General features: G+C 42.3%; 1 protein-coding gene across 1 annotated transcript in view; it reads left to right on the top strand.

The window, feature by feature from the left end:
- Nucleotides 1-24,543, top strand: part of C13H2orf92 (chromosome 13 C2orf92 homolog) — a gene marked incomplete at its 5' end in the record, with an annotated part of 29,699 nt that extends 5,156 nt beyond the window's left edge. Inside the window, 4 exons of the mRNA XM_033401636.2 lie at nt 11,944-12,021; nt 19,766-19,879; nt 22,081-22,231; nt 23,901-24,543. Coding sequence (XP_033257527.2) covers nt 11,944-12,021; nt 19,766-19,879; nt 22,081-22,231; nt 23,901-24,033 — 476 coding nt within the window. The remainder of the gene's footprint in view (nt 1-11,943; nt 12,022-19,765; nt 19,880-22,080; nt 22,232-23,900) is intronic.

The raw sequence follows: 24,543 nt of genomic DNA, 5'->3' as shown, positions 1-24,543 counted from the left end.
GAGAAGTCACAAATGCACGGTTCCAGCCCTCAACAAGCCGAAACTGTCCATCCCTGAGGAGTGGGAGAATTAGATTTCCAAAGTTACCCAAATAGAATGTGTAGCTCTCAACAAAAAAAAATTATGAAACATACAAAGAAACAGGACAGTGTGGCCCATTCACAGGAAAAAAAAAAAAAAGAAATAGTAAGAACCCATCCCTGAGGAAGCCTAGGCACTGGAATTATTCATCAAAGATATTAAATCAACCATCTTTAATATATTTAATCAGTAAAGGAAATGATGGACAAAGAAGGAAATAAGGAAACCAATGTTTGGACAAAGTAGGAATATCAGTAAAGAAATAGAAGTTAGAAAAATGAGCCAAAGAGAAATTCGGAAGTTGAAAAGTACAGTAAGTGAAACGAAAAACTCACTGGAGGGATGTGACAGCAGGTTTGAGCAGGCAGAATTAAGGATCCCTGACTTTGACCTGGGACACTTGAAGTTATCCAGTCTGAGGAGCAGAAAGAAAAAAATGAAATGAATAAACAGAGCATGAGGGACTGTGAGACACCATCAAGAGTACCAACATATACGTTTTAGAAGTCCCAGAAGGAGAAAAGAGCAAACGACAGAGAACATATTTGAGGAAATAATGCTCCAAAACTTCCCAAATCTGATGATTATACACATCCAAGAAGCTCTACAAACTCCAGGCAAGGTAAATGGAAGAGACCGACACTAGAGCACATTATAGTCAAACTGTTGAAATCAAAAGACAATCTTGTCAGCATGAAAGAGAGAAGCGACATTTTGTACAAGGGATCCTCAATATGATTAATGGCCGATTTCAACACAAAAATCATGGAAGCCAGAAGCAGTGATATGACATATTTAAAGTCCTGAAAGAAAAGTACTGTCAACCAAGAATTCTACATCTGACAAAACTATTCTTTGATCATGGAGGAGAAATTAAGACATTTCCAGATAAATATAAGCTAAGAGATCTGCCCTGTTAGAAATACTAAAGGGAATACTTCAGACTGAAATGAAACAATACTAGACAGTAACTCAAAGCCATAAGGAAAAAAATAAAGAGTAGCTATCTTATTTTCCAGCAAAACAGATTTCAAATAAAAAAATTTACAAAAGACAAGGACATTATATATTGATAAGGGTTCAACACAGAAAGAAGACATAACAACTATAAACACATATCACACAGCAACAGAACCCCCAAATATATGAACCAATAATGGACAGAATTGAATGAAGAAATAGTTCTACAATAATAGTTGGAGACAGTAACCCATTCTCAATAACACATAGGACTAGAAAGATAATAAGGAAATAGAAGACTTGACCAACAGTATAAACCAATTAGACCTAACAAGCATGTACAGAACACGCCACCCAACAACAGCAGAAAATACATTCTTATCAAGTGCACATAGAACGTTCTCCATATGTTGGCCACAAAACAACTCTGAATAAATTGAAGAAGATATAAATCATATAAAGTATCTTTCCTGATCCCAATGGAATGAAACTAGAAGTTTACAACAGAGGGAAAACTAGAAAATACACAAATATGTGGAAATAAAGCAACAGACTCTTAAATAACCAATAAGAAATTACCTTGAGATGAATGAAAATCAAATATGACATACCAAAACTTATGCAGCAAAAACAATGCTAAGAGGGAAATTTATAACTATAAATGCATACATTAAAAATAAGAAAGATCTCAAACAAATAACCTATCTGTATACTTTGAGAAATAAGAAAAACAATAGCAAACTAAATTCAAAGCTAGCAGGATGAAGAAGATGATAAAGAATAGAATGGAAATACATGAAACAGAGAATAGAAAAACAATAGAGAAAATCAATGAAACCAAAGATTGGTTCCTTAAAAAGATAACAAAACTAACAAATCTTTAGCTAGATTGAATGAGAAAAAAAGAGAGAAGCCTCAATTATTAGTTAAGAATTGTGGGGACATTACTATAATCACAGAAGTAAAAAGGATTATAAGAGAATACTATGAACAATCATATGCCAAAAAACTGGATAACTTAGAAGAAATGAGCACATTCCTAGAAACACACAAACTACCAAAACTGATTCAGAAGAAATAGAAAATTGGAATAGACTTGTAATAAACAAAGAGACTGAATCAGTAATCAAAACCTCCTAACAAGGAAGAGCCCAGATTCAAGTTGCTTCACTGGTGAATGCTACCAGACATATAAATGAGCTAACACTAATGCTTCTCTAACTCTTCCAAAAAATTGAAGAGGAGGAAGCACTTCCTAACTAGTTCTAAGAGGCCAGTATACCCTGATACCAAAGCCAGACAAAGACGTTTTAAGAAAACTACAGAGCAATATCAGTTGTACATATAAATGCAAAATTCCCCAACAAAATGCTAGAAAACCGAACCCAACATCGTATTAAAAGGATTATACACCAGACCAAGTGGGATTTATTCCTGGAATGCAAGCATCGTTCAACATAGGAAAATCAATCAATGTAATAGACTACATTAACAGAATGAAATACAAAACCACATGATCATGTCAACTGATGCAGAAAAAGCATTTCAGGAATTCTGGGTTTGCCCTTCTTCCATGTGTGCTGTTAAAGAGGCTTCAAGGGCTTCCCTCGTGGCGCAGTGGTTGAGAGTCCGCCTGCCGATGCAGGGGACACGGGTTCGTGCCCCGGTCCGGGAGGATCCCACATGCTGCGGAGCGACTGGGCCCGTGAGCCATGGCCGCTGAGCCTGCGCGTCCGGAGCCTGTGCTCCGCAACGGGAGAGGCCACAACAGTGAGAGGCCCGCGTACCGCAAAAAAAAAAAAAAAAGAGATCGGTACTGTCTGGCTGATTGATTGGTGGTCAGTGACCATAACTGAATGAATGAATGGATGCGCATAGCTCTTGCAGTCCCACTATCCACGCTTTCAGGAATTCCCATCTAGGAATGAGAACACTTTTCTCTTCTTGGCAGGTGCTCTGTGTCTCTGAATCCAGCCCCACATGTGTGGAAGGGGAGTGGCTGCATCTGAAGTTGGTGGCTGGTGCAGGGTTTAGAAGGATCCCATCACCCCCCTAGGCCTACTGACCCACCCAGTGCCAGGCCAGTGTTGGCCTTGGCATTGGTGGGCCACTGATAAACTTGCCAAGTTCTCTCTGAGCAACAGTTCAGGAACTTGTAGGTCAATGCATTCATCAAGGAAGGGGATGTGAGAACTCACCGTCTTGAGTGAGTGAAGTAATGGTTAAACTTTTTGTGTCCTTATTGTCAGCATTTATTCCATCGGGTGAGTAGACCACCCACCAGTATACCAACAACCTTTGAAAAAGGACTCAGAATATACACAAAATGAATGGAATTTGTGATGATTATTTTCTGTTGCTTTTCAAAGTAAACCAAGAAGGACAAACAAAACTGCTGTCCCCAGGGAATAGTAGAAGACTGAAAACTTTAAAAGGGAAGGAGAAATTAATATAGTTCAAAAAATGTAATCATGAAAAATTAGGAACAGTTTATAAACAAAGAGCTTTCTGACTAAAACTCTGTTTTGCTTTATTTTTACCCTCCGGCCTTCACCCATATTTATGGGCCATCCTGGGGAAAGTCTCAGAGATGGGTCAGAATGACAGCACGAATAAGAAGGAAAATTATGACACTACATATCATGAGATTTGGGACAAAGTTTCTAGCTACATATCTTTAGTGGGCAATGTTTACTGCCCCGGACATCTAGTGGAATCAAAATTTTTCAGAAATGATTTATGTTATTGGAATTTCCCTTCCCCAGAGAAGGAATTTTAGCGTGTAATTTCACATATTCGTTGAGTTTGTATTATTTATTCACTGTATTTATAGACTGCTTTACAGGGAAAAATATCAGGTCTCCACTGCTGGTATTAATATGCCTTTATTTACTTCACTTGAGATGAAATTCTAGAAGAAACAGGAAGAACAGCAGGCAAATCAATTACAAAGAGAGACACAAAAGAAAGCAAGTATATGTCTTTAAAACTCTTTAAGAGCACATTTTTCTATACGCCTATGTACTGTATTATAGGTACTAAGTTATCATTTTACCGTTCTTTAAAACAGCTACTTGTGCAGCAAAGACAAATAGAGATATGAAGGAAAGAATTGTCTGAAATCCTCTCTATAACCTCCAAGATGAAAGTGTAACTATCCTTCTATTTTGGGGAAATCCCTCAACTTCATGTGTCCGACAGGTTCGTACTCTCTGGAGGCTATTCAGAGGACAGGGACTGGAATTGCAAATGGTGTTTATACCGTTTCTTACACCGGGAGCCCCGAGCGGTGTAATAACTTTCCGCCAAACACGCTTTATACTTCCACGTGCGTGACCTGGTTTGAGGCCAATCTCAGCCCTGGGTGAGAGCTGGTGCAGTCTTTAGTACCTCATTCCACGGATAAGACCAAGGACAAAAAAAATCACTTGGCCTAGGCCCAGCCGTAGAAATAACAAAAGTGATGAACACACTCTTCCCTTTAAAGCAGCTTCATATCATTATTATGTTTTAAGTAACACTTTGAGAATTAAGGCAGGTATTCGATCACAGGTCATAAGGATAGAAATGGGAATCAGAAATTGTCAGCAGTGCACATTAGTGCCTAGGTAGCAGAGGAGTGAGAACTTGTTGGAATATTGCATACAGATGTGAATTCCAACTCCTGAGGTTCCTTTCCCCCAGCATCTGCCTGGGCTCCAGCCTCTGCAATCAGCAATCAGCCGGTGCTTCACTCTACAATAACATATAAACTTTCAAACACACATTTCCAAGTACAAGTTGAATTCTATGTTAGCATTTCAACGCTGGATTAGGAGTTTGGGATTAGCAGATGCAAACTAGTATATATAGGATGGATAAACAACAAGGTCCTACTGTAGAGCACAGGGAACTATATTCAATACCCTGTGATAAACCATAAAGAAAAAGAATTTAAAAAACACTGAAAATATGGGCCCAAGGGGCTTGTAAGGGTGTACTGATAAAAATTTTTCAATTTGTTTTCATGTGTTTTATCATCACAGGAGCCAATGTTGATGAGAATTCTGAATCAGAATTTTTCCTTGGCAGCATGGACAGAATTTCCAATAATAGTAAATGCAAGTAGATAAAATTGGAGTTAGGGGTCAATAAGTGATACCTCTTCTTCCTCTTGCCTGAGTTCAGAACCAAATGTGAGACTAAACTGAGGGCCCAGCAGATGGAGCTCAGACAATTCTCTCCAGGAATACTTGGCTGGCTAATGTGGGTGCTTCACCTGGAACTAGGAAGAGTGCTCCAGTCACTGGTAAGGTTTAGGATACCCTTGCCTTCTCCAAACCCCCTCCGTGAGAGAGTTTGCTTTTGTAAAATTCACAGCATAGAGGAGCAGATCAAAACGTTTGCTCTGTGCAGAGGGATAGAGACAGAGAGACAGAGGCAAGGAGAAAGGAGCCAGTAACAGGCACCTGAATCCCTCTCCCAAACTGAACAGTGAAGTCTCTCCCCAACCCCTGGGGGATGGGGCTAGTGAGGGGCTGAGCACTTTCTGGAAGTGGTACCCAAGAGGCGCTCTCTCCATCAAAGCAAAGGCTCATCTCAGATCCGATTATGATGGAAGCAAATGGGCTCTGAAGAGGAACTAGTTCCTCAGGATGAGGAACCAGAATCCCATGCATCATTTCTTCCCTAGACAGATGTAAAAATTTAAAAAGAAAAATAGGGAATTCCCTGGCCGTCCAGTGGTTAGGACTCAGTGCTTCCACTGCAGGGGGCATGAGTTTGATCCCTGGTCAGGGAACTAAGATCCTGAAAGCCATGCAGTGTGGCCAAAAAACAAAACAAAACAAAAAGGCCAAATATGTCACTGTCTGAGTTGGTGAATAGGTGGTCTTTCCTGGGTGCAGGAATAGGAACTAGGTCAGTGGTTCCCAAGCCCAACTGTGCATCAGCCGTGGGGAAGAGGATGTGGAATGGAAAGAGCTTATTAAAAATCCGTATTCTTGGAACCCACCAAGAATCTCTAGAAGCGGAGTCCAGGTTCTGCACATCTTTGCATATTCTCTGAGTGACTTGGGTACGGTTGGCCAGATACCAGCCGCTGGTGTTTGGAACCATTGGCTGAGATGGTTTTCGGAGATCAATTTACCACAGAAGTCTCTTTAAAATGAATACTTCTACTATCCCTGAATTTACAGTACACATTTCCTTCTGTAAATTGCATGATAATCATAAATTAAATATAGTTGGGCATCTCTTTGGTGCCTGGGTCTCCGCTGGGAGAAGTGAGAGGATGCTTTTGTGCTGAGGACCACACATGGGCTAGAATGGCTTCATCAACACAGTCCACATCATCCCATTTTTCTGTGAAATGGCTACCCATTTGTCCCAACACCATTTATTAAAAAGTCCATCTTTGCTCCAGTGACCCGAGAAGCCCCCTTTATCGTATACTGAATTCCCATAAGTACTGGGTATTTTCCTGGGCTTTCTAGTCTAAACACTGGTCTGGTGGTCTCTGAACACGACAGTACTACACTGTTTTCATTACAGAGGCTGAGACAGTATGCTTTCATGTCTTGCGGGACTAGTCCCCTTTGGGCAGTTTTTGTTTTTTCAGTGTTTTCCTGGTTATTTTTGCATGTTTGTTTTCCCCATGAACTTTAGTATTAACTTGTCTAACTTGATTAGAAGCCTGTTGGTGTTTTTATTGGCACTGCTTTCAATTTATAATGCAATTTCACTTTGGGGAAATGGGTAGTAAGTCAAACCTATCCTAGAAAAGGGGAGGTCTTTCCAATTTCTTTACGTTTACTTTGAGCTCTTTCAGTGTGTGTTAAAGTTTTCCTCATGTAGATTTTGCACATATCTTAAGTTTATTCCTAAGTAATTTAATCTTCTGTGTCATTGTAAAGGGGGGTTTCCCTACCATTATATCCTCTACCTAATTAGTTTTTTTTTTTTTTTTTTGCAGTATGTGGGCCTCTCACTGTTGTGGCCTCTCCCGTTGCGGAGCACAGGCTCCGGACGCGCAGGCTCAGCGGCCATGGCTCAACGGGCCCAGCCGCTCCGCAGCATGTGGGATCTTCCCAGATCGGGGCACGAACCCGTGTCCCCTGCATCGGCAGGCGGACTCTCAACCACTGCGCCACCAGGGAAGCCCCCTAATTAGTGTTTTGGTGTAGAAAGGCAATTGACTTCTGTATATTAATTTTATTTATTTATTTTTAAAATTTTATTTATTTATTTATTATTTTTGGCTGTGTTGGGTCTTCGTTTCTGTGCAAGGGCTTTCTCTAGTTGCGGCGAGCGGTGGCCACTCTTCATCGTGGTGCGCGGGCCTCTCACTGTCGCGGCCTCTCTTGTTGCGGAGCACAGGCTCCAGACGCGCAGGCTCAGTAGTTGTGGCTCACGGGCCCAGCTGCTCCGCGGCATGTGGGATCTTCCCAGACCAGGGCTCGAACCCGTGTCCCCTGCATTGGCAGGCAGACTCTCAACCACTGTGCCACCAGGGAAGCTCTGTATATTAATTTTATATTCGACCACCTCATGCAATTCTAGGTTATGCCATTATATCATCTGAAAATGGAAATAGTTTTACTTTACCAATTATTGTGCTGCTGATTTCTTTATCATGTCTGATCGTCTATGCTAATACCTCTAGGACAATCTTGAGTACTAGTGGAGATGCAGTGGGCATCCTGCCTTGTTCCTGCTCTTAGAGGAAATGCCTTTAGTGTTTCCTGATTTAGACGCTGGTTATAGAACTAAGATGACTAAGGTACATACATATACACACACATAAATGCATACATACATACATATATACATATGTGTACATATATTCACATTGAGAATGTATCTGTCAATTTCTCTTTGCTTGCATTTTTTTTTAAAAAAATTATTTAATTTATTTATTTTTGGCTGCGTTGGGTGTTCGTTGCTGCACGTGGGCTTTCTCTAGTTGTGGCGAGCGGGGGCTACTCTTTGTTGTGGTGCACAGGTTTCTCATTGCGGTAGCTTCTCTTGTTGTGAAGCACAGGCTCTAGGTGCGCGGGCTTCAGTAGTTGTGGCACATGGGCTCAGTAGTTGTGGCTCACGGGCTCTAGAGCACAGGCTCAGTAGTTGTGGTGCACAGGCTTAGCTGCTATGTGGCACGTGGGATCTTCCTGGACCAGGGCTCAAACCCGTGTTCCCTGCGTTGGCAGGCGGATTCTTAACCACTGCGCCACCAGGGAAACCCTGCTTTGTGTTTTTAAAAACAGGTATGGGTGTTGAATTTTGTCAGGATCTTTGTAACTATTCATATGATTTAATTTTTCCCTTAAGTCTACTAGTATTGTATATGATATTAATGGATTTCCTAATATTGAACAAACCTTGCATTCCTAGAATAAATCCCACTTGATCATAGGGAGATTTGGTGTGTCCAGTCACTATTCAGGAGTCCTGGGCCTGGTTCCAGCTTCTGTCCTGCTTCAGTATATCCTGGGAAGTGGGGTTCCTTTAGCCACCAAGGAAGCAGTGGGCTGCAAGTCCTTGTGTGGGAATGCAGACCAAGTCACAATTTAGAACTTTTAAATGTTGATACATATGATGGGTGTGTCTCCATCTGTACTCTTGCGCTAGTCCCTGCAAATGTTAGGTGTGGCCTGTCCAGGAGTGCACGTTATAGTACTAGGACACCCTGAATAATAAACACAATTGTTCATTGTTTAAATGTAATTAAATGATCTACTTGGGGGACACACAACTTACTCTCTAGCTTGGTCTTTTGATTTGTAAAGCAATTCCTTCTGTTAATTGCTTTCAAATAAGGAACTGCTATTTTCCTTCATAGGAACCAGGACAAAATGTTTGTTCTTTTAACATCAGAATTAATTTATAACCTCCACCTTTTCTCTGCATACATTATATTCTACTTAATGCCTTATTGTATTTAGGACTGTCTATTTCCCCCTTTAGATTTACTGGTAATCATCCTTCTAGTACATATGCTGAAATGACCATAAGACAAATCATAACAATAGCTGTTGCATTCACTAGACTGTCTTTCCCCAGGGCTGAGGAGTTAAGGGTCTGATATAGGGTAGGAGCTTAATAAGATTTGCTAAAGGAATAAATGTGTGAATGAATGAGTGAATGGTACATTCTGAAAAAATAATAATCACTGTTATAATGATAAAATTAATGTACAGTGAGCACTGAGTACCAAAGGAGTTTTCAACTACACTATTTAATGCCCACAGCAGTCCTATGTGTGTAGCATCATTATTACTATGCCCCCATTTTCCACATGTAGATACTGAAGTTAAGTAAGTTGCTGGAGGTCAAGCAGCTAGTAGGAGACAGTGCCGCTGTTTGAATGCCTGTAAGACACACCAGTTACACTTGCATAATTTGTATCCCTTTTAAGGACACCTGGAAGAACTTTTAGGCAGAAAGAGTTTCACAGACACCACATTGAACAATAATTTGCAGTTCTTATGACTGGTCCTTAGATTTTCTCACTAGACCAGATGCCCAGTGTACCCAGGGCAAGACCTCCTTCTGTCTTCTGCTGAGTGGGTTCCACCTGTGCTGCTGATGTGCTCGAAACGTTGCCGGTGGAGAACAGGGAGGGTAGCATTTTCCTTTCAAGTAGTTGCTATATGAAAGAACTGTCAAATACAGATGCTGACAGTGAGCATTCCTGTCCCCCTCCCCACCCTGGTTATGACACTGGAGGGGGCCTGGAGTCCCTGGTACCCCACTGAGCTTGGTCCCCTGGAAAAAGTATACCACTCCCTCGCAGACTTTGTGGCATGTCCCAACTGGCCATGTTGGTAGATTTCTCTAGGACTTTTGCATGTTCCCAAAAATGACATCACCTTCTCGAAAAGTGTCCTTCGGTCATTGGCCTTATTGCTTTTTCTCCCTTCTCGGAGCTTTACTCGATGCTTGACCACTTCCTAAGCACAACATGGATTTATTTTCCTCTGTCTTCCCAGATCCCCAAGGTATGCAGTGATCGATCTAAATTTGGCTTGAAGCCAATTCCATATTTTCTTTGTTAACAAAGGATCACATTACAAATTGATCATCACACTTATCTTGATAATCCATGATGTTGGGTTTCTAGGAGCCTCCAAATTAGAAGAAATATGTAGACTAGAAATCCTCCCTTGGGACTATACTGTTAGGTAGACTCATTTGATCTTACTGATTTTGTAGGTCAAAAATGGTCAAAGATCTCCAATTTCATGTGGCTAAACTTAATATCTTGGAAGTCCTTTAGGGATCTCTGCTTAATGGTACAGGTTGCATACCCAGGTCCAGGCTTCCTGCAGAGTGTAGATGCCTCTGTAAGGGTATCACTTCTCTCCATCCACAATTCTTGCACCAAAGCAGAGGTAGCTGATTAAAATCCTCATGTTCACATGGACACAAGTGAATGTTTCCTTTTTGTTCAACTGTCTTCCTTGGAATTTTATTCCTACTGTGGTTTTAAAATATCTCCACAAATTCTTTGATACCCCTCCCTCTGAAAGATGGAGCTTCATCCCTGTCCCCTTGACTGTGGGCTGGACTTGGTGATTTGCTTCTAATGAACAGAATATGGCAGAAGTGATGATGTGCCACTTCATAGATTAGGTCATAAAAGACCTTATGGTTTCCGGCTGGCTGGCTCTTCGGTTAATTGCTCACTCAGAGGAAAGTCAGCTGCCATGTGAGGACACTCCAGCAGTCCTAAGGGGAGGCCCCTGTAATGGGGAACTGAGCCCTCCTGCCTACAGCCAATGAGGAGGTGAGGCCTTCTGCCAACAGCTTGTGAGCCATCTAGGAAGCAGACCCTCCAGTGCCTTTCAGCCTTCAAACTACTGCAATCTTGGCCGACCAGACAGGCCTAGCCGGTGGTTCTGGCTCAGAGTCTTTCATGAGGTTGCAGTCAAGATTCTTGAAGATTCCTTCTCTTACTCAAGACCAGCTGTCGCTCTCCTTCCCTGTGGTAGGCACTGTGCCAGGAACTGGAGAGCTAAATGGGGCATTCTTGTCTTCCAAGAGCTCACAGCTAGTAAGAGAGTCAGTCTCATTAATAATCATTGGACATAAACATGCTAAAATTGAAAGTATGTTAAAAGTGCTTTAGGTTATACTTGCATGGAGCTTTGGGAGATTAAAAGAGAGGCAGGTCTGCTTGATAAGGTGTTTTGAGTAGGTGAACAAAGAAGAGGCCTGAGGAGGCCCTGCATACAGTGGTGAAGGTGACACCCCACAAGAAAAGGAGGCCAACCAGGCCCCTCTTCAGAGACCAGGAGCTGCTCTGAGGCTACTCTGTGGGGACCAGGAAATCCCAGACCACCCTGTCTGTACCTCTTCCTTAGCAGTAGTGACCTTTCAAAAAACCAGAATTAATGGTAAGAAAGGCAGAGGGCCGGCTAGGAAGAGGGGTGAGGAAATTATCCTCTTTAGAAGTGAAGTGTCTTGGAAAAAGTGTGCCCAGGCCTGCGGAGAGTTCAAGGTCATAATGATCATAGCTCCACTGAAGGGAATCTAGTCCTCAGTTAACAGTGTAGCAATAAAGTGCTGTTAACATATAATCAAAGGTGCATTTCAATGCTAGAGTCTCCTGAGAGCAAAACAAACAAACAACACCCAAAGAAATTATGGAGATGTAAAACTTCGACTTCTCCTTGAGCACAAAGCCAAAATTTCTTGGTTCTAGACTCATTGAAGACGACTTTACCAGGCCCAGGGTGTTACTGACTGACAGCTTGGATTGAGTCCACATCATGGAAATGCGTGGGGGATTTGCTCCTTGTACTTGCTCTTGTTATGGACTGCTACTTTCTCGTAGTTAGTGGCTTTCTAAAGTTGAAATAAAGCTTGGAAACTGACGGTATTTGGCAAAACTTGGTAATTGTGCTTATTTTTTTCCCACAGAAAATAATCCAACAAATGACCAAAATCACAACCCACCACAAGTGAAAAACATCTTCCAAACGCTCCAAAGATCTTTAGGTAAATGAGAACTTATGACCATATTGATGATAAGTATATAGAGTGACTCCTGATTCTAGGTTTTGTTTTTGTGCTACAGAGACAAGGAATGTAAAAATTTGCGTTCAAGTGGCAAGTCTATCTTTTTAAAAAAAAACTCTATGAAAGAGCAAGGCAAACACAACCTCTTAGTAGATTAACTCTATGTTATCCAGGGTTTTCTGTCTGTGGTTGTTAATTCCTTGACCCTGATTTGACAAGCTGGCACTTCCAAAGTCAAGTAATTATGAGTCATTTTAAGCTGAGAGTTTTCTCTCTTTTTCTAAGACAAGTTGAATAAAAAATAAATTTATTTCTTTTTCCAGAAATGTGAGGCTGTTATCACATACTTCCTAGACAGATTCACCCCAAAGCTGCAGAATTAGCTGCAGTTTTTCAACCCTGTCTGTTTCTACTAAGCCATTCTGTGGTCCCTCTACCAATAAATGAATATTTCAGTGTATTTAATCTTCTGTATTGCCCTTGAAATTCAAGAAACGTTCTTTTTAAAATTGAAGTATAATTGACTTAAAATATTGTATTAGTTTCAGGTGTACAACCTAGTGGTTCAATATTTTTATACATTACAAAATGATCACCATAGTAAGTTTAGTTACTATCTGTCGCCAAAGTTATTACAATATAATTGACTATATTCCCTATGCAGTACATTACATACCTGTGACATATTTATTTCATAACTGGAAGTTTGTTCCTCTTAATCTCCCTCATCTATTTCACTCATCCTCCCATGCCTCCTCCCCTCAGGCAACCACCAATTTGTTCTCTGTATTTATGAGTCTGTTTCTGTTTTGTTATGTGTCTTCATGTGCTTCATTTTTTAGATTCCACATGTAAGTGAGATCATACAGTGTTTGTCTTTCTCTGTCTGACTTACTTCACTCAGCCTAATACTCTCTAGGTCCATCCATGTAATCACAAATGGCAAGATTTCACTCTTTTTTATGGCTGAGTAAGACTCCTTTGTGTGTGTGTGTGTGTGTGTGTGTGTGTGTGTATAAAATATATACATGACATCTTCTTTATCCATTCCTCTATTTTGTTCTTATTTTTTATTTTGGCTGCACCCCACAGCATGTGGGATCTTAGTTCTCCGACCAGGGACCAAACCTGCACCTCCTGCATTGGAAGCGCAGAGTCTTAATCACTGGACCACCAGGGAAGTCCCATTCCTCTATTGATGGACATTTCTGTTGCTTCCATATCTTGGCTATTGTAAATAATGCTGCAGTGAACATAGGGGTGCATATATCTTTTCAAATTAGTGTTGCTGTTTTCTTTGGAGAAATATCCAGAAGTGGAATTGCTATGATAGTTCCATTTTAAATTTTTTGAGGAACCTCCATACTGTTTCCATAGTGGCTGCACCAATTTACATTTCCACCAACAGTGTTCAAGGGTTCCCTTTTCTCCATATCCCTGCCAACAGTTGTTATCGCTTGTCTTTTTGGTAATAGCCATTCTGACAGATGTGAGGTGATATCATGGCTTTGATTTTCATTTCCCTGATGTTCAGTGCTGTTGAGGACCCTTTCTTGTGTCTGTTGGCCATCTGCCTGTCCTCTTTGGAAAAAATGTTTATCCAGGTCTTCTGCTTATTTTAAAATCAGGTTGTTTGTTTGATATTGAGGTGTATATGTTCTTTGTATATTTTGGATATTAACCCCTTTTCAGATATGTTATTTGCAAATGTCTTCTCCCATTCACTAAGTGGCTTTTTCATTTTGTGGACAGTTTCCTTTGCTGTGCAAAAGGTTTTTTTTTTTTTTTTTTTGCGGTACGCGGGCCTCTCACTGTTGTGGCCTCTCCCGTTGCGGAGCACAGGCTCCGGACGCGCAGGCTCAGCGGCCATGGCTCACGGGCCCAGCCGCTCCGCGGCATGTGCGATCTTCCCGGACCGGGGCACGAACCCGTGTCCCCTGCATCGGCAGGTGGACTCTCAACCACTGCGCCACCAGGGAAGCCCAAATTTTATTTTATTTTTTCCTCATTTCATTGATTGATTGATTGATTGATTGAAGTATAGTTGATTTACAATATTGTATTAGTTTCAGGTGTACGGCAAAGTGATTCAGTTATATATATATATACACTTTTTTTTCCTGGTTCTTTTACATTATAGGTTATTACAGTGTATTGAATATAGTTCCCTGTACTATACAGTAAATCCTTGTTGTTTATCTATTTTACATATAGTGGTATGTATCTATTAATCCCATGCTCCTAATTTATCCCTCCTCCACCTTTTTCCCCTTTGGTAACCATAAGTTTGTTTTCTATGTCTGTGAGTCTGTTTCTGTTTTGTAAATAAGCTCATTTGTATTGTTTTTTTGATTCCACATCTAAGTGATATAATATAATATTTGTCTTTCTCTGTCTGGCTTATTTCATTGATTATGATAATCTCTAGGTCCATCCATTTGCTGCAAATGGCAATATTTCGGTTTTTTCCATACAAATTTTAGAATTATTTGTTCTAGTTCTGTGAAAAATGCCATTGGTATTTTGATAGGGATTGCAGTGAATCTGTAGACTGCATGGTATATCTTTCCATTTGTTTATGTTGTCTTCAATTTGTTTCATCAAAGTCTTGTAGTTGTCCAAGTATAGTCTTTTACCTCCTTGGTAAGATTTGTTTCTAGGTATTTTATTCTTTTTAAAGCATTTGTAAATGGGATTGTTTTTGTAATTCACTTTCTGATAGTTCTTTGTTACTGTAGAAAATGCAACAGATTTCTCTATATTAATTTTGTATTCTGCAACTTTATTGAATTCATTTATTAGTTTTAATAGTTTTTGGGGTGTGTGTGTAGGATTTTCTATATATAGTATCATGTCATCTGCAAACAGTGACAGTTTTACTTCTTCCTTTCCAATTTGAATTCCTCTTATTTCTTTTTCTTGTCTGATTTCTCTGGCTAGGACTTCCAATACTGTGTTGAATAAAAATGGACAGAGTAGGCATCCTTGTCTTGTTCCTGATCTTTGAGGAAATTCTTTCAGCTTTTCACCATTGAGTATGATGTTAACTGTGGGCTTGTCATATATGGCCTTTATTATGTTGAGGTATGTTCCCTCTACACCCACTTTGTTGAGATGTTGAATTTTGTCAAAAGGTATTTCTGCATCTATTGAGATGATAATATGGTATTTATTCTTCAATTTGTTAATGTGCTGTATCACATTGATTGATTTATGCAGATATTGAACCATTGTTGTATCTCTGGAACAAATCCCACTTGATCATGGTGTATGATCCATTTAATATATTGTTGTATTCAGTTTGCTAATTTTGTTGAGGATTTTCGCATCTATGTTCATCACTGATAGTGGCCTATAAATTTCCTTTCTTGTGGTGTCTCTATCTGGTTTTCATATCAGGGTGATGCTGGCATCATAGATGGGTTCAGAAGCATTCCTTCTTCTGCAATTTTCTGGAAAAATTTGAGGAGGATAGGCTTAGCTCTTCTTGAAATATTTGGTCAAATTCACCTGTGAAGCCATCTGGTCCTGAACTTTTGCTTGTTGGGAGGGTTTTTTTGTTTGTTTTTTTTTAAAATTACTGATTCAATTTTATTACTGGTAACTGTTCTGTTCAGATTTTCTTCTTCTTCCTGATTCAGTCTTGGGGGATTATATGTTTCTAGGAATTTATCCATTTCTTCTAGGTTGTCCATTTTATTGGCATATAATATTTGTAGTAATCTCTTATAACCCTTTGTGTTTCTGTGGTGTCAAGTGTAACTTCTAATTCATTTCTGATTTTATTTATTTGGGCCCTCTCTTTTTCTCTTGATGAGTCTGGCTATCGGTTTATCGATTTTGTTTATGTTTTCAAAGAATGAGCTCTTAATTTCATTAATCTTTTTTTATTGCTTTTAAGTCTCTATTTCATTTATTTCTGTTCTGATCTTTATTATTTCTCTTATTCTATTAACTTTAGGTATTTTTTGTTCTTCTTCTAATTCCTTAGGTGTAAGGTTAGATTGTTTATTTGATATTTTTCTTGTTTCCTGAGGTAGGCTAATGTTGCTATAAACTTCCCTCTTAGAACTGCTTTTGCTGCATCCCATTGATTTTGGATCATTGTGTTTCCATTTTCATTTGTCTCTGGGTATTTTTTGATTTCCTCTTTAATTTCTTCAGTGACTTATTTGTTGTTTATGTGCATGTTGGGTGTATTTTTGGCAATTTTTATGTTTATGTTTTTGGCAGTTTTTTTCTTGTAGTTGATTTTTCCTATCATTATGGTCAGAAAAGATGTTTGATATGATTTCAATCTTCTTAAATTTATTGTAACATATATTATATAATATATATATGATTTTTTTTGGCCATGCTCTGTGGCTTGTGGGATCTTAGTTCCCCGACCAGGGATCAAACCTGTGCCCCCTGCAGTGGAAACGCTGAGTCCTAACCACTGGACCTCCAGGGAATTCCCTATATATGATTATTTTAAGTTGATGGTCTCTTAAGTTCGAATGCATTCTGATAATCCTGCATTTCCACTCCTGCACCCCAACCATATTTAATGTTGTTAACATCATATTTTATATCTTTTTGTTTTGTGTATCCCTCAACTACTTATTGTGGAGGTAGATGATTTTACTACTTTTGTCTTTTGGTCCACTACCTTACTGTATATTTGCTTTTACCAATGAGCTTTTTCCTTCTGTGATTTTCATATTTCCAGTTGTGGTCTTTTTTTTTCCGCTTAGAGATGTCCTTTTAAATTTTCTTGTAAAGCTTTTTCAGTGGTAACTCTTTTAGCTTTTCCATGTCTGTAAAACTCTTTTTCTTTCCCTCAAATCTGAATGATAGCTTTGTGGAGTAGAGTATTCATGGTTGTAGGTTTTTTCCTTTCACCACTTTGAACATATCATGCCCACTCCCTTCTGGTCTGCAAAGTTTCTGCTGAAATGTCAGCTGATAGCCTTATGGGAGTTTCCTTGTACATAGCAAGTTGCTTTTCCCTTGCTGCTTTTAGGATCTTCTCTTGATCTTTATTATTTTTTCTTTTTCTTTTTCTTTAAATTTTTATTGGAGTATAGTCTTTTTAAAAAATATTTATTTATTTATTTAAATTTTATTTTTGGCTGCATCGGGTCTTAGTTGCAGCATGCGGGATCTTCCATTGCGGCATGTGGGCTCCTCACTGCGCCAGGTGGTCTTCTCTTTAGTTGCAGTGTGCAGGCTCCAGAGCGTGCAGGCTCCAGAGCGCATGAGCTCAGTAGTTGCGGTGCACGGGCTCTCTAGTTGTGGCCCATGTGCTCAGTAGTTACGGCGCATGGGCTTAGTTGCCCCGTGGCATGAGGGATCTTAGTTCCCTGACCAGGGATTGAACCCACATCCCCTGCATTGGGAGGCAGATTCTTAACCACTGGACCACCAGGGAAGTCCCTGGAGTATAGTCTTTATCTTTAATTTTTGCCATTTTAATTATGTCTCGGTGGACACCTTTCTGGGTTCATCTTGTTTGGGACTCTGTGCTTTCTGTATCTGGATGTCTGTTTCCTTTCCCAGGTTAGTGAAGTTTCAACTATTATTTCTTCAGATAAGTTCTCTGACCCTTTATTTCACTCTTCTCTTTCTGGGACCTCTGCAATGTGAATGTTAGTATGCTTGATGTTGTCCCAGAGGTCTCTTAAACTATCCTCATTTAAAAAAATTCTTTTTCCTTTTTTATGTTCACTTGGGTGATTTCCACTCCTCTGTCCTCCAGTTTGTGGATCCATTCGTGTGTGTCAGGAATTTACTGTTGATTCCTTCTAGTGTATTTTTTATTGCAGTTTTTGCATTCTTCAGCTCTGTTTGGTTCTTCTTTATATTTTTAAACTCTTTCTTAAACTTCTCATTGTATTCCTCCAATTTTCTCCTGAGTTTGTTGAGCATCTTTTTTTTTTTTTTGCGGTACGCGGGCCTCTCACTGTTGTGGCCTCCCCCGTTGCGGAGCACAGGCTCCGGACGCGCATGCTCAGCGGCCATGGCTCACGGGCCCAGCCGCTCCGCGGCATGTGGGATCTTCCCGGACTGGGGCACGAACCCGCGTCCCCTGCATCGGCAGGCGGACTCTCAACCACTGCGCCACCAGGGAAGCCCTGTTGAGCATCTTTATGATCATTACCTTGAACTCTTTATGAGGTAGATTGCTTATCTATACTTCAGTTAGTTCTTCTTTGGGGGTTTTGTCTTATTCCTTCATTTGAAACATACTAATTTTTTCCGCATTCCACCTAATTCTCTGTGTTTATTTCTAAGTATTAAGTAGGTCAGTTATGTTTCCCCATCTTAGAGACGTGGCCTTGTGTATGAGACTTCCCATGGGGCCCAGCAGCACACTCCTCTCTGGTCACTTGAGCTATGTGCTCAGGTGGGCTCTTTTGTTGTGGCAGCGCTGGCTACTGTGGATGTGCTGGTAGGTGAAGTTGGCCCCTGACTTGGTTGGCTGCCGGGCCCTGCCTTGTGCCTGCTGGTGTTGGGGGGCTGGGGCCTGGTGTGGCTGGCTGCACAGCCTGGGGGGGTCCTGGGACTGCTGCCAGCCCGTTGGTGGGCAGGCAGGCCCCAGCGCTAACAGACTAGAGGGAGGACTCCAAAATGGTGCTTGCCAGCCCCAGAGTCACTGTGGTAGAACAAGGTCCCCAAAATGGCTGCTGCCAGCACCTATGTTCCCAGTTGCCTCCTTCCCCTCTGGGAGCCTCTCCAAGCTCAGCAAGTGGGTATGACCAGTGTCCTTTCAAATTAGTGCCTCTGTGCTGGGGCTCAGAGTGTGTGAGATTTTGCATGTGTCCTTTAAGGAGAGAGTCTGTTTCCTACAGCTCTTTAGCTCTTCCGTTGGCAAACCCTGCTGGCCTTCAAAGCCAGGCATTCTGGTGGCTCGTCCTCCCAGTGCAGGAGCCCGAGGCTGGGGATCCCGATGTGGGGTTTGGACCCCTCACTCCTTGGGGAGAACCTCTACCGTTGTGATTATCCTCCTGTTTGTGGGTCACCTTGCCTGGGGAGTGGGTACTGACTATACCCTGTCTCACTGTGGTTCCTTCTTTATAGCTTTAGTTGTGGGAAGTCTTTTCTACTAGTCTCCAGGTCATTCTCATAGACAGTTCTTCTGGAAACAGTCGTGACTTTGGTGTGCCCCTGGAAGGAGATCAGCTCAGGGTCTACCCACTCTGCCATCTTGGCCACATACCTCAAGAAACATTTTTTTTATAGTGTTTTGTGGTTTCTGAATTGTTTTCATGAACATTATGTTATCAGTGAGGTAGGTCTTATTATTTCTATTTTATACTAGTTGAGACTGGGGTCGGAGAGGCTCAGCAGCTATTCGAAAGGTTCTGGCTGAGCCTCGTAAGGGTGATCCCTGACCAGCAGCAGTAGCATCGCTCAGGGAAAGTGAGAAATGCGCATTCCCAGCCCCCACACCCTAGACTTCCTGAATCAGAAACTCTGCGGTGGGGCCCAGCGATCTGTGTTTTAACAAGGCCTCCTGGTGATTCTGAAGCACACTCCAGGGTGAGAACCACGCCTCAGTCTACCCAGGAATTTGTTAGGTTAAAAAAATAAACGAAAACAAAACACTGATGTCCGTTTGGACCTTTCTCCAAAATCCTAACTCCTCACTTTGACTCTAGAGGCAGTTACTTTCATCATGAAAACAGAACTAATCACAGCTGCTGGGTGTTTTTAGATGAACCCATTTTGTCTTTTGTAGGTCACATTGCAGAGGAGAAGAGGGATAAAGAATCCTCTCTATTCAACAGGGATGTAAGTGATGAGCAGTTAACAACCATAAATAAAGGAACAGTTCAAGAAGCAATCAGTCCAGGTAATAATCTATAGAGTGTGAGCTAAATAAGGTGCCTACATATGGATGACTTCAGAATGCAACTTTTGCCTTTCATGGTGTTTTAATGGACTAGATGTCAGCACACCTTTAATTTACCCATGAAAGCACATGATCTACAGTTAAAATTATGCATTAAACTAACTCTAGGAATTTGCCACCCACCCTTTCAAAAAGATGCTGCTTTTTTTTTTTTTTTTTTGCAGTACGCGGGCCTCCCACTGTTGTGGCCTCTCCCGCTGCGGAACACAGGCTCCAGACGCGCAGGCTCAGTGGCCATGGCTCACGGGCCTAGCTGCTCCGCGGCATGTGGGATCTTCCTGGACCGGGGCACGAACCTGTGTCCCCTGCATTGGCAGGTGGACTCTCAACCACTGCGCTACCAGGGAAGTCCGAAGATGCTGCTTTGATGTTGTTTCTACAAGCCAGGGTCATCCATAACATGGGCATCATAATCACAGTCCTTGACATTACTGAGCACTGATGCTTTCTACCAAACAGGAGGGATTAAATGCCAAAGGTTAACCTAGTCCTTGATCTTCATCCTTGGATTACTTGAGGCTGGGCCCATTCAGAGTGAGTAGAAACTTGCCATCATGGCAACGTGCTGGTACCAAGTCCAGGACGCTCCCTCCATGTGGCTACCCACTAACAGAATTATACCTGGTTGTCACTTCCTAACTCTAAGAAATTGAATGCTGAATTATTCCAACAGAGCCCTTAAAGTTGCTTGATGCTGCTGCCTCTTGACATAGCATCGACGAAGGTGGGAAGTTGGACGTGCCTCAGTTTTCTCCCCATAACCCAAGAAGGCACTTGGCCAGTATGTCCCGCCTGCATCACTAGGCTCCCCTCAGCGGCTCTCCACATCTGATTCCTATCATTCCTATCACATTCCTATCAATGTGCCCCATTTCCCTGATTCCTTTATCTCTTTTGGGTCACATTACAAATGGGGTAACAGAAGCTCTGAGTCCCCAGTGGCAGCTGATGACTGCTTCCCTTGAGATCTAGCTAAGATTGCCTTGGACAGTATTCCCAAGCCCACATGCAGTGGCATTCCAAATCTACCCTCAAGGTTTCTACAAGTCCCTAAAGGGTTGAAAAAGCTTGGGATCATCTTGGCATCATGTTTGCTTTATGTCTTGAAATTCCCCCAAACCTACACACCCGAGGCAGATGATGTATATGGCAGAATTACCTGGAGCTGGGGGTGGGGGAGGAGGGATGAGGGACAGCAGAGAAGAGGTTGTATCACTGCCCTGTGAAAGCTTCAGACTGAATACTTGACTCCATTATTTTTAATTGAAATATAGTTGATTTACAATATTGTGTTAGTTTCGGGTATTCAGTAAAGTGATTCAGAATATACCTATACATATATACACACACGCAACACACACACACACACACACACACACATATATATACATATATATTCTTTTTCAGATTCTTTTTCATTATGGTTTATCACAGGATATTGAATGTAGCTCCCTGTGCTCTACAGTAAGGCCTTGTTGTTTACCTGTTTTATATATGGTAGTTTGTATCTGCTAATCCCAAACTCCTGATTTTTCCCTTCCCCCCCTTCCCCTTTGGTAACCATAAATGTGTTTTCTTTGTGAGTCTCTTTCTGTTTTGTAAATAAGTTCATTTGCATCGTTGTTTTAGATTCCACATATAAGCGATATCATATGATATTTGTCCTGGTCTGACCTACTTCACTCAGTATGACCATCTCTAGGTCCATCTGTGTTGCTGCAAATGGCATTATTTCACTCTTTTTTATGGCTGTTGACTTCATTTTTCTTTTTTTAGATTTATTTATGGCTGTGTTGGGTGATTCCATTTTTCTTAAAAGCCATTGTAGTGGGACTTTTCACCTCCTGTAGTGGCCCCGTCTCCTCCCTCCATCTTCACTCTCCTCTATTCCTCTCCTGACCTCCAAACTCGTTGCTTTGCTGTTTGCCAGCTCATACCCTCAGCATCTCACCTCCACCATCAAAGGTTAGGAATGTCTTTTCCTAAACACAGCCAGTTTATTCCCCAAGAGGACTTGTGGAACCAGCAGCTAAGATGCTAAGGTTTTCATTCTGGCTCCAAGCAGAACCAACCAGGTGTCCCTACAAAGGCGTACAGGGTCGTCGCTCTCTGTTTACTCGGCCGTGCGTCTTCTCATTTAGATGTTCCAAGCAGGAGTATGCAATGCGCACAGCTTCTGCACTTTCTGCAGAGGGACATCAGCGTCGCCGCTGTCTCGGTGGCAGGAATCCTCACGGCCACAGTGTCGCTGCTGCTGGCGTTGGTCACGTACATCAGGAAGAAACAGCCATTGTGAGTAGCTCTTAGCGCCCGCCTTCCTTCCAAGAACTCACAGATTTTTGTACCAACGTTGCCCCCAAATTTCCTCTGACCCTGGATTTAGGAGGACAGTGGGGACCTCTGAGCCTGGTTGAGCGTCAGCTGACATGCCTCCTAGACGTGCAGATCACCCAGGCCATTGGTTTTCAGACACTGCCTTGTGGTTCTGATGCACAGCTGGGTTCAGGGTTTCCTGGTTTGGGCCATCCTTGCCTCTGAAGGCCACCAGACGTGAGGCCGCACCTCTTCCCATACTGAGGACCACTGAAAGACGAGATGGTACAGCCTCTGGCTGGAAGATTGGAAAACAGGAATATGGATGTAGAAAAGAAAGCCAAAGTATAGCTCCAGGTGTGTGGGGATGGATGAGGCTGAGGAGGAGAGGAGAGGAGGCTACGTTCGGCTCGTTCAGACTGCTGCAGCCGCGCTGATGGTTAGAATATTGAAAGATGCCTCTGTTGGTTGGTAAACAGCCCCTTCCCAGGACCTCCCTACACTTCCCAGTCTTCCCCGTGACCCAGCAAGTGAAGGGTTAATGGCTGGTGCGGAGGGGCGGAGGGGTGCGGTGAGAGGGCCTCCAGGGCTCTGCTCCATCAGTGGCCATTTTCAATAGTCAGTGTATGTCTGTACCACTTGTTAAGTACTTCAACTATCTCCCTGATGAGAGGGCTCCAGCACAGTGGTTCTAACCAGGAGCAGGCACTAGAAAGCAAAGGGTTTACAAGATTATGCATTTGCAGTAATTGCGCCTCGAAATTATGTGCCTTGGTCTGTATCCCTTGGGACCCACATTCCTGATCACGGGGAAAAGCAGCTCTCCAAGGCCCCTCACGTCCTGCCCAGCACTGTGTTGGGTCCTTGGCCTGTCCACAGAGAAAGGAGGCCATGGTGTGTGATGAGGGGTGAAGTGTCCATCCACCATCCCATCCCTGCCAAACTCTGCAATATTTAAATTTCCCCACAAGAGTTGCATTGCTTTCCCTAAGTGTGCTTGAAAATGCCAGGCTCCCGGGACCGGTAACCCATTCCGGCCAGCCACCATCGCCTCCCACCCAGCTTTCTGGGAGAGGAGAGAGAGAGCAGTGGGTCCCCTGAAGCGAAAGGGGAATCCTGAATATGGCAGAAGTTAGAGAAGATTTAAAGCCCTCTTGGAAATAAGTTTGACGGGCTTCACAGTTCTGACTGGGGCTTATCCATTGGATTCACCATTTCCCTTCCGTGTCTCTCAGAGGTATCAAAAGAAATGGTGAAGGGGAATTCCCTGGCCATCCAGTGGTTAGGACTCTGTGCTCTCACTGCGGAGGGCCCGGGTTCAATCCCTGGTCAGGGAACTAAGATCCTGCAAGCTGTGTGGTGCAGCGGGCGGGGTGAAGTGGTGAAGACTGGCTCCGTCCCACAGAGACAAATCAAAGCTGTGGAGAGCCTGTGTTAGTTATGAGAACGTGGTGGGAAAGGATTTTCCCAGAGACTCTGTGGTGCCCCGAGGCAAAATGAATTTCACCCACGACAAGCCTTCCTGATGGGAAGTACATAGAGTCCTCACCCCTCAGAAACATCAGCCTCTATTTCCTCCCACGGAGTAGCCGATAGGAATTGCTACACATTTAGTTGTGCGGTACAGTTCCTGTGTGTTTTGTTTTAGATCTCCTCCAGCAAACATGACCTACAATATTTTTATAATGAATGGAAAGACTTGGTGGCAAAAGTCTCAAGAAAAGAAGACCAGAAAACATGGAGGAAAACAGGAACAGTTGAAGTTACATTCCAGTGTCTAAGCCAGGTGATGGGGCCAGCCAACCAGCACCCAAAGCCGTGATGCGAGGCTATTCTCCATCCGGACTCCGTGGAGAGGCAGTTGGATTTCTGGCTGTGAGGTGCACGCTGCAAAATGTTTACCTTTTCCTCTCAACTTTGAATGGACCAAGAAAATTTTGACCACAGAATGCTCATAATGGTAATGACTAGTACGGGAGACTTAGCACATTTCCCCAAAGACTGACCTGACACACAATGGATTCATTTATTATAGCAGTGCTTCATTTTCTCAGCTGTTCACTGAACAGATATGAATTGAGCACCCCATATACAGACAATATCAAAATACATGAGGCAACCAAAGATGCTCGAATCAGCAGGCATGGCCCTCGCAGGTTTCTGAGGACATGGCAGGCAGCTGGCTGAGGCCCTTTGGTAGTCGGTCTATGCCTCTCTGTCCCCATGGCCAAAGGGGCCAGGGGTCTGAGGGCTGGGGTCCAGAGGAGAAAGGTGAGAAGCGGGGGACTCAA

The sequence above is a fragment of the Orcinus orca genome, chromosome 13 (assembly GCF_937001465.1).
Source record: "Orcinus orca chromosome 13, mOrcOrc1.1, whole genome shotgun sequence".
Lineage (NCBI taxonomy): Eukaryota > Metazoa > Chordata > Mammalia > Artiodactyla > Delphinidae > Orcinus > Orcinus orca.
Note: the sequence above shows the minus strand (reverse complement) of the source record. Positions and strands in the feature narration are given on the sequence as shown.